Source organism: Vulpes vulpes, chromosome 14 (assembly GCF_048418805.1).
Source record: "Vulpes vulpes isolate BD-2025 chromosome 14, VulVul3, whole genome shotgun sequence".
Classification (NCBI taxonomy): Eukaryota; Metazoa; Chordata; class Mammalia; order Carnivora; family Canidae; genus Vulpes; species Vulpes vulpes.
This window is the reverse complement of record NC_132793.1, coordinates 44,611,755-44,628,262: the sequence shown is the minus strand read 5'-3', so window position 1 is coordinate 44,628,262 and position 16,508 is coordinate 44,611,755. Positions and strand designations below refer to the sequence as shown.

General features: G+C 52.1%; 1 protein-coding gene across 1 annotated transcript; it reads right to left on the bottom strand.

Annotated features, from left to right (window-relative positions):
* Positions 1-11,028: 11,028 nt before the first annotated feature.
* On the bottom strand, positions 11,029-13,814 carry INSM1 (INSM transcriptional repressor 1). Its single transcript, XM_026002332.2, has one exon. It carries the CDS (start codon positions 13,736-13,738, stop codon positions 12,152-12,154), a length of 1,587 nt encoding a protein of 528 aa, XP_025858117.2. The 5' UTR covers positions 13,739-13,814; the 3' UTR covers positions 11,029-12,151.
* Between the last annotated feature and the right edge of the window lie 2,694 nt (positions 13,815-16,508).

Here is a 16,508-nt window from a genome sequence, read left to right as displayed (position 1 = left end):
GCTCCCACCCCGGCCTTTTGAATTGCTTGCTCTGGAAAAAGTCAGGCACTGGGCAGTGAGGACACTCAAGCAGTGCTGTGGAGCTGACAGCCATGGGAGGGAGCCGTTCTGGACATGCATCCTCCAGCCCCAGTCAAGCCTTTGTTGGACTGCAGCTCCAGCTAACAGGTCACCAGCCCCTCAGGAGGGAGCCCAAGCCAGAGCCACCAGCCAGGCTGCTTCAGAATTCCTAACCCACAGAAAGCAAGTAATTTGGTAAATGACTACTGCCATTGTAAGCCACCCAGTTTGGGGGTGATTTGCCACTACATGGTTGTGATGATTGACCCAATGGCCATCTGAAGATGAAGTGAGGACAACATTGCAAGAGGCACACACAGCCACGGTACGTTCTAATGGCACTTTCAGTGGAGCAGTGATGAAGATGAGTGTAGACCCTAGTCCTTTGGACCCTGACCACGTCACTTCATAGAAAGAGTGCTGTGGTTGGGGAGCCGCAGAGGCCTGTGACCCGGTCTCCTCACGCCTTAGATGAAGAGCCTTATGATGTAGGTCTTCCCATCCAAATTACTGCATTAGAAGACTTTCCACACAGGGTTGATATGAAGACCAAATAGAGAAATACACACTCTGAAAACCAGACAGCTATTGTTACATAACAAATCACCCCAAAATTTGGTGATTTAAAACAAGGACAGAGCACATACCATGGTGAGCACTGAATAATGCAAAGAATTGATGAATCACTATATTGTACACCTGACACTAATGTCGCACCTTATGTTAACTACATTCTCTCCCCTGCTCTCCCCTGGGCTCTCACACACATGTTCTGAGGTGGTGGAGGGGGCAGGCATCACCTCAGAGGCACGGAGGCTCACCTGCTTCACCTGGAGTCAGTCCTGGCCATCAGCGGACATCATGCCTCAGGCCGTCAGCACAACACCTGCACGGAGCCTCTGTATGCAGCTTGGGCTTCCCCACAGCATGGAGACAAGATCCCCAAGAAAGAACCAGGCAGAGACCACATGGCCTTTGCTAACCTGGTCTCGGAAGTCACATTGTGTCCCTTCCACTGCATTTTGTGTGAGGAGCAGTCAGAAAGCTCATTCAGTTTCGAGGGAGGGACACAGACTCCTTCTCTCAATGGAAGGCATGTCAGAGTTTTCAAACCTGTGCTGTGTGGCATTGACATTATATGAAATTTAGAATCAGTATTCTCTCACGTCCTATGGATGGATCTGATAGACATCAAGGAACTCACAATAATGAGTTCTCATGAGCACTCAGCCTAAATATCTCAGTCTCAACAACAACCTCAGGTGGTACTTAACTGTAGATGGCTAAATGCACTTTAGCCCACCGAAGTAGATAAAGAACTTATTAAATGCTCTTGGCTACCTCACAGACCATCCAGAAGGGCTGCATAAAAGGCTTTGGGGCTGAAAGAATCAGGAACAATGCCCAAATCACCCTGCTGGACAAGTCCAACTGCAGCTCACACCATGGCACTGAGAGGCAAACGCCCCACCATGCCCCTCACCCGTCCTGACTGCGCCTGGCACACCTCTGTCCCGTCTCTTATCTGCATCCATATCTCACAGGAACATCTCATCAGAGGTTGAACACCTTTGCCCCAGGCTGTGAGGGTGACCTCACTGGAGGACACAGATCATTTCTCTTTTCTTCCAGAAAAAAAGAAAAGAAAAGCCTAGCTGCAAGGGAGGCTGGAAAAAGTAATTTCTGGGTCCTGCCTTGGGGAACCAGGACTCATGGGATGGGAGATCATCTGAACATAGGAAGAGTGTTCAAAAAGTGCAGGGTTTGCAGAAAGCATAATAAGTGCCCAGTACAAGTAGGCACTATTCTTTCCTTGTTTTATCAATGAGAAAACAGGCAAAGAGAGATTAACTGGCCCAAGACCATGTAGCTCTTAGATGGTAGAAATAAGATGATGAAAGCAGGCATCTGTGCTCTGAGCCCCTGGCACCTGCCAGCCCCAGCATGCTGGAGAAGAAACAAGGTCCCACTGCAGGTGAGCTTATGAAATCCCACCCTGGCGGGAGGATAAAAGGAGTGCCTACTAGTCTTATCAGGATCCATTACTTGGAAACTACATTTTTAATTGAGGCACAAAATTAGATTTTTTTAACTGAAAAGTTTTCTTCAAAGTGACTCAAGTGTGAGTCTCAGATTTGGGGTTTGGGACTGGCCCCTCTTTGCCTCAGCCTCGGCGTCCCTCTGCCTGCACTTGGTTGAAGCTGAGCAGGGAGTGCTTAACAATGTATGCTTAGGGATTTTTCCTTCCCTCACTCTTGCTGGTTGCCATGGTTCTGGGACGGCCTGTTAACTTGCTGGCTGGTGTAGAGATGTGATTTCCACACCCAAGTGCTTTCAGAACTGAAGTGGAAGGTAGAGAACGGTTAGAAGGCACATGGGTGTGCTAGCCCCAAGTGATGTCTTCACTGGGGTACTTCCTAAAATGAATTCAACCGACTCTCCCTCTTACAGTTCTCATCTTCAGTCTATTAAAGCAAAGCAAAAGTGGTTTGGAATCTGTGCATTTGGTCCTACAGACATGTGTGTGTGGGGCCTTAGGTACAATCATGGAGTGCTGAGTCACCTGGTTTCCCATGAGTACTGGTTATTTCTGTTTGCAGGTTGGGTTATGCAGAAATAAGACATTTCTCCAATGTACAAGAAAGGGATAACTTGAAATGATGACCTAGGTGCCTCCTCTCACGGAGGTGGAAACTCCAGGCTATTTCTTTGGAGTTAAGTTGCCAAAACATGGGCAGCTCCAGTAGCTCAGCGGCTTAGTGCCCAGGGTATGATCCTGGAGACTCCGGATCGAGTCCCATGTCAGGCTCCCTGCATGGAGCCTGCTTCTCCCTCTGCCTGTGTCTCTGCCTCTCTCTGTGTGTGTCTCTCATGAATAAATAAATAAAATCTTTTAAAAAATTGCCAAAACACAGACTCGACATTTCCATGCTTTAGGGATTAGAACTGTATGTGTTCTTAGGCCACCAGGTCATGCTACATTCTTTGGTATCCCCAGGAAGATGGAGTCAAGACTCTTGTATTTCACTATCCATTTGAATTCTCTACACTGATGCATTCATCCCCTTCGAGGTTTATTTATCTCTGAGCCAGTTTCATTCTTGCTCTCAAATAAATATCCCCACTTACTGGTCATGTTACCTTACTTAGGGCCTTCCATTTCTCTGTGACATGGGAGTAATCAGTACAACCTCATAGAGTAGTTGTGAGAAATCAATGAGTAATTCATATTAAGGCATTAGAGCAGGTGAGTAAGAAGGGCTCAAAGAATTTTAGCTGTTATTACTGTTATAAATCCACCATTGATTGGGGGTTAGTGGCTTCCAGTTAAGACTTCAAGCCATCAACTCTTCCTGGACCAGACTTACTGCCAGTGACCAGCAACTGGGAACACTCTATACGACCAACACCCCACACTCTCTACCGCACAGATTACACATCAACATGTGCACAGATCCACTGGGGATCTTATGAAAATGCACCTTCTGATTTGGAGGGCTGGGAGTGGGGCCTGCAATTCTTCACTTCTAATTAGCTCTCAGGTGCACCGATGCTATAGCCTCTGAGTCTCCAGGCTCTGAAAAATACAAAGACTGTTCTGCACTGTTGCTGCCACAGTTGATACACCTGTGGGGCCGGGTCGGAAAACTGCTTTAGAAAACATTTCAAGTAGAAGTTGGGAACTGCTCATCAGAGCTGACTTCCTGCTATTGGACATTGATCTAAATCCCCAAATGCTCAAATATTTGCAAAATTAAATGAGGTCAGCAGTTGTCATGAAGGTGCTTGCTATTTTTTAATTGCTATTATTTTAAAACAAATCAATGCTGAATTAAAGTTATCTTCTGGCTTTAACTCAAATTGTTAAACCAATGACTATCCAAATCCTTGAAATGGTAGGTTGAACCATACAAACTATTGATATTAAACTTCTTATTTTTACCAATAAAAACTTGAAATTTACCATTATTCCATCTAACAGTTGCCACTTCACTCAACAAATTTAGCCATTACTGCAGTGAGGAAAAAAACCATTCAAACCAGAGGACACTGTTCCTCCTCCATTTAGATTTTTGTGGATAACAGATGAGAAGTTGTATGTATGGCCTGAGAGTCACTACCGTTGATGTGACAAACATGAACAGCATTACAAAAACTATCTTGAAGGCAGCATCCTACTTAATAACTTTCTCATTTAAACATTTGGGGTTTTAAAAGTGGTGCCTAGAGGCATCAGGCTGACTTAGTTGGTGAAGCACGGGACTCTTGATCTTGGAGTTCCAAAGCATGGGACTCTTGATCTTGGGGTTCTTGATCTTGATCGAGCTCCACGATGTGTGTAGAGATTACTCAAAAATAAAGTCTTTGAAAAAATGAAAGTAGTGCCTGAAGCAATGACACCTATAAAAATAGGCAGTGACCCCCTCAATGTTGCAATCTTTTGTTTTTTAAGATTTTATTTATTTGAGAGACAGAGAGAGAGTGAGAGAGAGACCACGAGCAGGGGGGGAAGGGCAGAGGGAGAAGCAGACTCCCTGTGGAGCAGGGAGCCTGATACAGGGCTTGATCCCAGGACCCAAAGACCATGACCTGAGCCGAAGGCAGACACTTAACTGACTAAGCCCCCAGGTGCCCTTTGCAATCTTTAAGACTATGTGTGCTAAGTGGTTGGATTCGTGGCAATCAAGGCACACCAAGGCAACCCCAAATCTCACAAGGACCACGTTTCCATCTCATCAAGGGCAGGCATGTAGGAGATCGTATACATTACTGCACAACCCTATTGTCTAGTCTGGGAGTGAGCAAACTTTATCTAGTTTGTATTAGTAAGTATTTTAGGTTTTGATAACCGTTGAGTCTTTATCGAGATGCCAAGACTCTGCCACTGAGGTATGAACACAGCCATAGACAATAGTAAGCACATGGGTGTGACCAGGTTCCAATAAAACTTTATTTACGAAAACAGCCTGCGGCCAGATTCTGCCAGCAGACCCCTGGGTTGGCCTCTTCTGTTATAATGGTAGAAATGGTGAAGTACCACAATAGAGGCAATAATTCTGGAATCTCAGTACAATCTTAGAAGGTCTAAGATCCCAGTTGCTACAATAAACATGTCAAGGCAACTATAATATGTGTTTAATTTGTTTTACATTCTGAATTAACAAATTTTGAAAATTAAAAAGGGGAAATCATGATTTTTCTCTGTGGTTAATAAGGTAAAAAGCTTTTTGATACAAATCTGAAATCTTCAGTAAGCGAATGTTTCTCTACACATGATTTAAAACTGTAATTGGTATTTGATGAATTATCAAGATACTCATTTGAAATCCCTCAAGAAGATATCAGGGATAGTAATACTGCTCAGAAGAAGCAATAAAGATCTTTTATTAAAGAGATGAGCGAAAAAGAGTATGTTCCTTTGGGGTGTAATATATTTGATGAGATCTAACATGATTCTGTTTGGATCTGGACACCCAGGGATTGCAATTTGGTCCATCGTCTTGTGTCCATGACATTCATCTTTATGTACATTATTCCTATCGGTTTCTGCCCATCCTCTGATAATAACCTCTCTGTGGCTGCATCCTGGAATGATCAGGGTTCATTCTACATAAGACAGTAGAACACATAGCAGGAGAAAAGAACCGGAGTCCACTGGTGTGACAAGCTTTGAAACGGCAATATTGGACACGTGGGGCTCAGCCCAGGTTCCCCATCCTTTTCTGTTCTTTGTGCTTGGAAGAAATCGTAGCCTAATTTTTGTTCCCCTCCTGTAAAAAGAGCCTTCTCTGAAACCCTTCCATGCACTAACACCTCCTCTGCTTCCTATCAGATCTGACAAACAATGGCCTCTTGGCTCAGTCCATCCCTCCTGTTACCGTCAGGTGTGACACCTGGCTGTGGTGTCTGAGAAGGGGCATTGCATCAGGGCCCCTGTCCTGCACAAGGGAGATGAAGCAGATGTTGCATTCAAATAAAAGGGCCTTTTCTGAGGAGTGAAAAAGGAGAATAATCGATTCAGGTTGAAGTTTCTGCCGTCATTGTTTCCTGCTGCTTGATGCTTAGTCTACTGGCTCAAATCAAGTGGAAGGAACAGTGAACACTTGGGTTGTGGGGAGGGAAGCAGCATGGCAAACACAAACCATGTGGACAAGCTTCCTATAGATGCTGGGAACGCTGCACGGTGTGAATCTGACATGCTCAAAACACGAGCTCCCGATCGTCGTGCCTTTGACTGTGCTCTGACTGGTAGTAAATATTCTACAGGTTCCATTTCAATCCAGGAGACGATGTCCTGAGGATGGCAATTGCAGTAGTGCAGGCTCATGCCATGAGCTAGGGAAAAAACAACAGTGTGGATGCTTTGTGTGGAAATGCCACCAAGAAATCCACACAGCATAGAAATCTTCAAATAAGACAAATAGAAGCACGTTTACCCTGCAACCCATTTGCTCGCCGTACATACTGCCAGAGGGATCATCACATCTTGAACATTTCACTTTCCAGATGCAACAGACTGAGCCCACAATAAAAGTATGTGGTACACAAATGATGACAGTTGGGGCTTAGTAGATGAAGGGATGTGTGTTTGGGTTAGTGAAAATATGTTAACTGACTTCAAGTCATATGCTCAAATATGTTCTGTGATTCTGAGAAGTATATTGGGCCTTAATGACAAGTGGAAGAAGAGGAAAGAAGAAGAAGAAGAAGAAGAAGAAGAAGAAGAAGAAGAAGAAGAAGAAGAAGAAGAAGAAGAGGAGGAGGAGGAGGAGGAGGAGGAGGAGGAGGAGGAGGAGGAAGAGGAAGAAGAAGAAGAAGAAGAAGAAGAAGAAGAAGAAGAAGAAGAAGAAGAAGAAGAAGAAGAAGAAGAAATGGTTGTAGATGGTAAAACTGTGAACCAAGTTGTTTATCTCACTGGCTGTAAGAAATCAATTCTCTCTGCCACGAAGGTCCGTCAGAGGTGCCTTGCTGGTGACACTTCTCACCAGTCTCTGTCACTTTCCAAATCTAATCTGGCGTGTAGTACTTTCCTCCTGCAGTTCCTCATAAGGAATGTCCAGAGAAATAGGATTCATTTGCCTGCAGAAAATCCTTTTGAGGAGAAATTGCCCTGGTGACCCCAAAACCTGTGGCTGGTTATTTTGCCTATGACAAGATGTTGATGGATTGGTTGAAAATTATTTATGTTTCCTTAGCAACCTCAGAAGGAAGCAAGAGTTCCCTAATTTTCCTGGTGAAAAGGAGATCTTCCTATTTATGGAAATCACTGGGCAGGCAGGCAGGTGCTGTCTTCTTTCACCCCTTCTTCCCGTGGACGACATACCTGGCCTCAGTCGCCTGACCAATGTTCCAGGGGGCAGGAGGAAGCTCCAGGACCTTGAGCAATCCCTCAGAGGACGACCTTCCGACTCTGGGTGTTTGGGAGTAGTTCCCTTCCCTAGGGCATTGGGTGGGGGTAATCGCAGGCCCCCTGACCAGATCTCATATCTCAACCTTTCTTTGTGCAGCTGATACACATGCCCGGTAGGCATGGTCTCCCCACCCCCCCCCCACCCCCCGTGCTGCAACCCAGAAGTGAGGAGTGGCCCAGACTCTCCCTGTGAGTATTGGTTGCTTGATGCTGCAGATCGGTAATAAAGAAGCAATAGGATTCTTTCAATATATAAGGTGTATAGAACTCAAAGATGCATTTGAAGGTTTTCTCAGCAGGGTGGGATCTTCGGGCAATGGGTATCAAGTTATATCTCCAAAACATTAATTAAATGTTTCCCTGATGTAGAGTTAGAATCCTAAGTGTCTTTAAAAGACCGCCACACTGCACTGCGTGCACTGGTACGTCTTTGGCAATCAGGGGGACAGAGCCCCGGTGTGCGGTGCAGTTCGCTCTCCCCCACTGGTGTTCTTTGCCCCCGTGGCGGGGGGGAGGCTTCCTGCAACTCAGTTTCCCTCTTGACCTTCTCCAAACCTCACAGCTTGTACCTTCGACCACAGAACGATCCAGGCCTCTCTAGCTTAACCTGCTGCCATGAGAACCCTGCTGGCTGACACATCTCTGTAGGTATAATATGTCATTCTGACTGACCCCACATACTAGGGGTGGGTTAGAAATTTTGTCCACAAGACCAAAATGTCCCTTGCTCGAGAAGATAGCACGTCTTGCTCAAAGCCTGACTGCCACAGACCAGAGATTCATCACTAGTCCTAAACACCAAAGCACATGCTCTGCGTGAGGATCGCTCCCGCCGGGACGAAGGATGCCTGCTCCCTTTAGGGTCTTTGCTGCCTTTCGTCTCACAGCCTCCTCGAAGGTCTCCTGGGCCTCGCGGAGCCCCAGTCTCTCTGGCTGAAGGATGAGGAGGCAGAGGCCGGCATTGAGCGAGGGACCAGGACAGCCGAGGACTTGCTTGAGGTGCATTTCAGACCCTTTCTCTTTTTGCAAAAGACGCTTGGTGGCTGAAGAATGCTGCCTGCTCACAAGGCCTGAGGAGGACTCTTGGCAGGCCTGCTGGGTGGCCGGGAAAGCAGGTCCAGGGGGTGGGACGGGGGTGGCAGGTAGCAGGGGCAGAGGCTCCACTCGAGAGCCTGCAGCAGAGCGACAGGGGCAAACGGGAAGCGGTGGCCCCTCTCGGTCGGCAGTGCCTGGCACAGGCCACATCCACCTAGACACTGGCACGGCCAGGGCCCAGCAGGGCGCCCCACATCCCCGCAGGGGCCAGCGTGCTGCGGGGCGGCCTGCCAGGCTCTGGGCTCAGTTCGACCCCCCTGGCTGGTCATCCGGCAGCTGTGGAGCCTCTGGCCTGGCCTCCAGTGCTCACAAGTCACCCGGGCATACCCGTGCGACCTGGGGATCCCCGCCTGAACCAGCGGTGGGCCCTGGGACCCTCTGAAGGCAGGGGGAGCGCCCAGTCAAAGGTGCTATGCAGGAGCCCCGACCTCCACAGTGGAGGCCTCTGGGGAGGTGGCCCAGGCCTGGAGGTTCAGTCGGGGGAGGGGAGGGCCTGCTCTGACCCTGAGGGCTGGAGGAGCCCTGACTTCTCCAGGCCTCCAGGGAATCACAAATCAAGAGGACACACTCAACTCTGGGGCAGGGGGCAAAGCTGCAGGCTCACCTCAGAACTGGGGAGCCCGGAGCAGACTTTTGCTTGGATTATACCACCTTCTCGTGGGAATAGAAAAAGTGTGCAGACCACTGGCAAAAAGAAAATACTCCCCTTTATTGGGCCCCCTCTTTGAGCTCCTCGCTCTGTGTCTCATCCCTTTCCCCAGCCCTACCCCCTTCTGGGCCTCAGTCCTCTGCTGGGGAACAGTGGAGGTGTGTGGCCGTCCCCAGAGGTCCCAGGGAAGGTTGTCCAAGCTTGGAGCAACCTCAGATCCACAGGATATCCACAGCATCCTTTGCATATTGATAAAGAAGGTGAGCACATTTCCACTTGGGTGTTCCAGAACAGGAGCCCCTGTGAACTTACTACCCAGGGAACGATGAAAAAGAGAGAGACCAGTGGACCAAACACAGATGACAAGAGACCATTCCTGTAGATGAGCCTCTATTTGTCGGGTGTGGCCGTCAGGTCTTCCAGGAAACTTTGTTGGCAGAGAACATACCCTGACCTTCAGTATGAGGAACCTTTTAATGGACAGTGTGACACAGAGGGGACATTTAAAAACTCTAGTGTTGGTGTCGCTCCGAGAGGACAGCCAACAGCCCGCAAATTTGAGTTTTGTTTCCTTCGAAGTTCCCAGGATGTTATACTCATTTGTCCTCCTACTTTCATACTGTGCAGACACTGAGATTCTGTCCTCCTGTATTTTTCCCAACTGACAATGCACCTACCTAGTCATCACAATAAAGGGGAACAGGCGTCTGTCTGTCCCGGAAGCAACTCACCTGCAGTGGCTTCTCCTTCATTGTCATTCTGAGACTGTCACAAGGCCCTCACAGGGAGGAATATTCAGTGCTCCTGACAGCTGAGTCCTTTTACTAAACCCTCTCTCGAAGGAGACTTGAGGCTCAGAAATCTGAAAAATGACCTCTTCCAATCCTTCCTTCCAAGTTTCTCAGGGACCGTCCTTCCCTCCCTCATCCTATCTACACCCTTGAGACAGGCAGCCCTTTCCCAGACAGATTTCTGAAATCGTTTTGGTGGGCACAGCTTCAATTTAGTGGGGGGCTCAGGAAAAAAGTAGCAAAACACACCACAAAAGGAAATACACACTTGGGACATTGAGCACGGCTCCCTGATGGACTGTTTCAAAGAGAGGAAAACAACTCGAAATATTAACTGGTGAGTATCAGAGCTGTTCTTGAAAGAACTGAGTGACACATAACAGAAAACAACGTAATGAACGGTTATTGAATTTAATACCCCAAACAGATGGTGTTCCATTTTTTTCCCTCAAAAGCAGATTGCTCACCTGATTGAAAAATAATTTTAAGCCCTTGTCCCAAACCCAGTTGTTTAACTCCTGTTGTATCCACATGTGATCCTGTTTATTTCCCTTACTTTGGAAATCTGACCATGAAATCATTTCTACTTTTTTCTAGTTGATACTTGAGGACCCCAGACCACCTACCTTATTTATTTGAGGAATTGCAGTTACACTGAGCTCCAAATTGTCCAGAAATGAAGGGACCGCTAAGTTAAAGCAGTGTCTCTACATGCTCTGGTCAAAAGGAGAGATTCTTGTGGGCCCTTAGGTAGATCTCCCCGAAAAAGACTCCACAGATTTTATTCTAAACCCATCTTCCCCTGCATTTCTGAGGGTCCCTGACACACCTTCAGCTCCAGTTGGCTATTTTTTGAGGCGACACCCCCTGAACCAGCAGAAGGGCAGAACCCAGAGGTTCAGGCTCAGCTCTAAAACCCATGATCCTGGTGAAGGTGGTGGAATTTTTTTTTTTTTAAATAAAAGTCAGACATTTAAGAAATCATTTTAAATCCTTACTGAAGCAAAATAAATCCATCTTACTTTGACTTTGAAAATACTTTTATTTGAATAGTAAATAGTTATACAGTTGAAACAGTTCTATTGAAGCTTTCTATAAATAGCTAACAATTAAGAAAATAATGTATGTAGAAAAGAGATTGCATTTAAAAGTAAGAGCTGTCGGTTGTACAAGGGCCTCAGGGGCCCTTCAAGCAGAATAAAATGGTAGGTTGTCTGTAATTTGCTCAGATAGGTATAAAAGTTAAAACTTTTAACAGATTCCTTTAGAAAAAGGCTGTCTTCTAAAATGCACAGTGAAATGTCAAGAGTGGCGGGAGGGGGGAGCGTACAAAAAAAAGATCTGCAATCAAATAATATCATAATCTTCATAATTAATATAAATAAATAAAGAATAAATAACAATTACTCATAAATCAACATATACATTTAGAACTCATATAATCCTACCTCAACAAAGATGATCAAACCAAAGTCTTATATGACATATTGAGGCAGTTTCTACAGCATTTTCTGAAAATTCCCTTCCCTCCCCCCAAAAACAATCCCAAACAGACAACAGTTCAAGGCATTTGTGGCTATGCTAAAGAAAACTCTTTTTTTAAGCGATTTGATTTGTTCACATACAAAAAGGTAAAGCCAGACTCCAGCAGTTCACAAGCCATAATAAAGCTAATCGTGTGGGAAGTTCAATTTACAGCCTGTGAAATATAAAGGCATTTATTCCTCAAGATTCACCCAAAACAACCCGTACGCTACATACATAGAGAGCAGAGATTGGCAGGCGAGAGCAAACCGCATTTCTAGACCATGAACACAGCGAATACAGCAAGCACGGCTCTCCGCTCCACGGGACGCTTCCGACCACGAGACAAACGCGTACAGCTTTTCTCTCTTGTACAGAAAGAGATTGGCTCCTGTTGCGCCAAGGAGGGAAAGGGGACACGACGCAAAACGGGCGGGAGGTCCAGAAGGAGTCACAACGAGAGGATCGGGGTGAAGCGGAGACGACACCTTCACCGGGGGTGCGCGGCCCCGGCGCGGACGCGGGGTCGGGGCGCGCGGGGCGCGCTCTCCTCGTGGGTCTCCGAGAGAAGGCACAGTTCGGGGGCGGACGCGGGGGCGGGGGCGGGGTGGAGGGCGCGCTCTAGCAGGCCGGACGCACGGGCACCTGCAGGAGGATCACCTGTCTGTTCTCCGACGGGTGGCACTTGTTGATGTGTCGCGTGAGACCGGGCGAGCTGTAGAAGGTGGCCGGGCAGTACTTGCAGGGGAACACCTGGGCGGCGTGCAGCAGGCGCAGGTGGCGCTCCTGGGCGCCCTTGCTGGGGAACGTCTCCCCGCACACCGGGCACAGGTGGCACTCGGCGGGCGCACTCAGGCCCAGCACGCCGGCCGCCTCGCCGTCGCCCGCCGCCTCCTGGGGTGCCTTCTCCTCGGGCCCCGGGTACAAGGCCAGCAGGTCCTCGGCCGGAGGCGCGGGCGGCGCGCCCTTGGCCTGCAGCGCCTGGTGATGCGCCAGCAGGTGCTTGCGCAGATAGGCCTGGCGGCGGAACTTCTTGGCGCAGTGGTGGCACTCGTAGAGCCCGTCCTCGGAGCCCGACTCGGACACGCCGCCGGGGCTCGGCGTGTCGCGGTCGCTGCCGCCGCCGCCTGTCGCCTCCCGCGCCTCGGCCCTGGCGGCGGTTTCAGGCTCGGTCGCGCGGGCGGCGGCGGGCGCAGGCCGCGGCTTGTGCCAGCGGCGGTGCGAGGCCAGGTTGGCGGGGCAGCTGAAGACCTTGGCGCACTCGGGGCAGCGGTACTCCACGCGCACGATGCGCGAGCACTTGTGCTGCGCCAGCGCGAACGGGTCGGCGTACTCCTCCTTGCAGAGCTGGCAGATGAACTCGCCCAGCGGCCGCGCGGCGCCCCCCGCCCGGCCGCGCGGCGCCTCCACCGGGCCCTCCTTGATCTTGAGCCCGAGCACCGGCGACGTGGTCACCTCGTCCTCGAAGTGCAGCTTGCGGATGGCCTTGGGCTTCTTGGCGCCCGGGGCCTTGGCCGCCTTGGCGGGCGGCTCGGCGGCGGCGGCGGCGGCGGCGGCGGCGGCGGCGGGGGGCGCGGGCCGCTTGCCCGGGGGCCGCAGGGAGGCGGCGGGGGGCAGCGGCGGGCCGGGCCCGGGGCCGCGAGCCGCTTCGGCGCCGGCGGAGAAGGCCGTGCCCATCTTGAGCTCGGCGGGCGCGAAGAGCAGCGCGTCGCCGCCGCAGGTGCCGCCGCCGCCCGTGCCGTTCGCGCCGCCGCCGCCGCCTCCGAGCAGGGCGGCGGGCGTGGGGAAGGACTCGGCCGAGACCGGCGACCCGAGGTTGAAGCTGCGCTCGAAGAACTTGTGCTTCTCGTGCTCGCGGCTCACGGGCCGCGTGGGGCTGTAGAGCGGCGCCGGGTGCGCGGCCTCGGGGTTGCCGAAGTGCGCGGCCCGCGGGCCCGGCGGGGGCGGCGGGGGCGGCGGGGGCGGCGGGCCCGGCGCGCAGGCGAGCGCGGCAGCGAGAGCCGCATGGGCGCGCTCGGCGGGCGGCGGCGGCGGCGGCAGCGGGCCCGGCCCCGGCCCCGGCCCCGGGCTCGGCGCGGGGGGCGAGGCGCGGGCGCCCCCGCAGCCCGGCGACAGCAGCGGCGCGCGGGCGCCGTCCTCGCCGCCGCGGACGCGGTAGGACACGGGCGTGGACTTCTTGCTGCGCTTCACCAGGAAGCCGCGGGGCATGTTGGCGCGGCGCGAGGGCGAGGGCGAGGGCGAGGGCGAGGGCGAGGGCGAGGGCGAGGGCGAGGGCGAGGGCGAGGCGCTGGCTCGGTCCCCCCCGGCGCTCGGCGCGGCGGCCCTCAGTGGCCCCGGCCCATGGCCCGGGCGCGGCGGCTGCGGGACTCGCGTGGCGGTGGCGCTGGCGGTGGCGCTGGCGGTGGCGCTGGCGGTGGCGCTGGCGCGGCTCGGCCCGGCTCTGCGCCCTGCACGCGCGTCCCAGTCCCCGGGCCCGGGCGCCGCTCCCTTTTAACGGGGGGAGGGGGCCATTGTTCTCGCCTCCCGCTTCCCCGGAGCCAATCAGCGCGCCCGCAGCGCCTCCGCCCGGCCGGGTGGGAGGGCGACGGGGCGGCCGAAAGGGGGCCGGGACTCGGGGGTCGCCCGGTAGGTGCGGCAGATGTACCTGAGGGCGCGGGCCCCCGCCGCCCCGCCGCCGCCCGCCCGCCCGCCCCGCCCGGCGCCGCCGCCCCGCCCGGCCCAGGCACACGCCCGGCCCCGCCTCCCTTCACGGTCTGCTGCTCCTCTATGGGGAGGCGCACGTGCCTGGGCTTTGTGTCTCTCCTCCGGGGGGCGCGGAGCCGCCAAATGGGCCCGTCCGTCAGCACGACAATGCGCGCCCCCCTCCCGCGCGGGGATTACCCGCGGGTCGCGAGCAAAATAGCAACAAAGGAGAAGAATGGCCCCAAATATGTCAGGAGGGTCCAGCCCTCGAGCCGGCGCGGGGGGGGGGGGGAGTCGCGCGGGGACGGGGCGGGGGCCGCGGCGGGCAGCAGCGGGCGCGGGGCGGTCGGCGGGAGGGGCTCGGGGAGGCGCAGGGACGACTCCTGGCGTCGGGGAAGTCATCAGAAAGTCGAAAATAGCGGCAAAGCGCAGGCGGCCGGGGCCTGGGCCGGGCGGGCCGCGGGACCCGGGGCTCCAAACTTGGGTAGGGGTCCGGCTCGGGCCGCAGCCCGGGGCGAGGCTCGTGGCGGCGGACGCCGTGCGCCCGCGTGGGTCTGGAAGGTTTTTCTGGAGTTTGGAGACAGTTGGCCCCGCGCTGCAATCGCCGGCGGACGCAGCGCTGGGGCGGGCGCGGGGGCAGGTCGGGCAGGGCTCCAACAGGAACTTGGGTGTCTGAACTTTTTCTTTTCTTTTTTAAGTTCTCCGAGGCTCGAGAACGGGCACCTTAGCGGAGCGCGGCCGAGGGCGCTGGGCTGGCTCGGGCGGAGCTGGCCGCAGGCCGCGTGCGCCGCGCTGAAGTTGGCCTCCGCTCGCCCCGCGCCGCCTCATGCATTTTCATGGGGACCGGGCATTTTGTGCCGGCTGACATCAGATGCCGCATCCAGGGCTCCAATCAAGGCGCAGCGGAATAAAGGGGCCGCCAGCCTGGGCGCACCCCCTCGCCCGGAGCCGTGCCCCCTTCACCTTTGTGAAGGAAATTAACCTCCCGCTATTGAGCGCCGGCCGCGGCCAATCTGGACGCAAAAGAGACGCGTGCTGCCGGCCGGGGGAGGCGGGGGCAGTCTGTCCGCGGAGGCGGGCGGCGGCCTCCCCGGCCACCGGGAAAAGACAACGGCGCAGATCCGCGCACCCACAACCCCTGCCCGCCACCCGGCCGCCCCGTAGCACCCAGATCCGGCCTAGCCCACGTCCCTCCCCAGCCCAGCCCCGAGGAAACACAAAAGGCAGAACGTCCGGGGGGACCGGGGCGGAACCCCAAGAGTGCGCGGCGGGCCTGATCACCCATCACTGGGGAACTAATAGTAAAGCTGCAGAAAATGTCATTAGGTGGGGAGGAAAATGTCACTTTATTGAGAGAAAAGGAAACGGACATTTTCCTGGAAAGCTTGTGCTGGGTTTGCTTATGCTTAATGCCACTAAAGGTATTTAATTCTTTTTGTGTTTTCCATCCGAAAATATCCTGGCGGAGAAATTAAGCAGGTGTTTTTTTTTTTTTTTTTTTTTTTTTTTTTTTTTTTTTTTTTTAAGAATCTGTATGAGTAATAAGTTGTAATGAGGACATTTGTTAGGCTTAGTTAATCAAAGGGTTAATCAAGCTGGTTAATCGAAAGGAAAGATGTTTGATGATTTTATGCTTGTGATCTTTTTGAACTCAGGCTAAAAGAAAAATACATAGAATGGAATATATTTTGAAAGCTCTCACCCTCGTTTTAAAAATTCTAACTGTGGTGAATGCTAGTCCTCAAAAAAGTCAGAAATTCTAAAATGAGCTTATCTAAAATTCATAAATAGGTTTCAGTCTAAAAGTAACTGATGTTATTTCCTTGCTCCTTTGAGCACTGATTAACACTGCTGATGAAATTAGAAGTAGTAGACAGATTCCGGGACAGCTTTGGCCAATTTTATTTTCTAATCACGAAACCCATCTGGATTGTGGAATAGTAGGGCGGGGGCTCAGCCCGCGGTCCCCAACTGACTAAGGGGTATTTGGTCTTGCCTGTAACACTGCTTTCATTGAACAGATAACAGGGAGTTAGTCACCTTGTGAATCCTTTAAAAATAACAACACCCATAATTGTAAAGGAGGGGGTGTGGGGAAGCAAAAACAAAAACAAAAACAAAAAACAAACAAAAAAAACCCCAAAAAACAAAAAACAAACAAAAAACACACCCAAAGCAAAATCCTGCCTGAATGCAGTGAATTCAAACTGGTTCTGAATTAATCCTAGAGAACATATTGAACACTATTGAGATACTGAGATTCAGTGGATCTTTTTGCTTAATTTGTGGTTTTTAG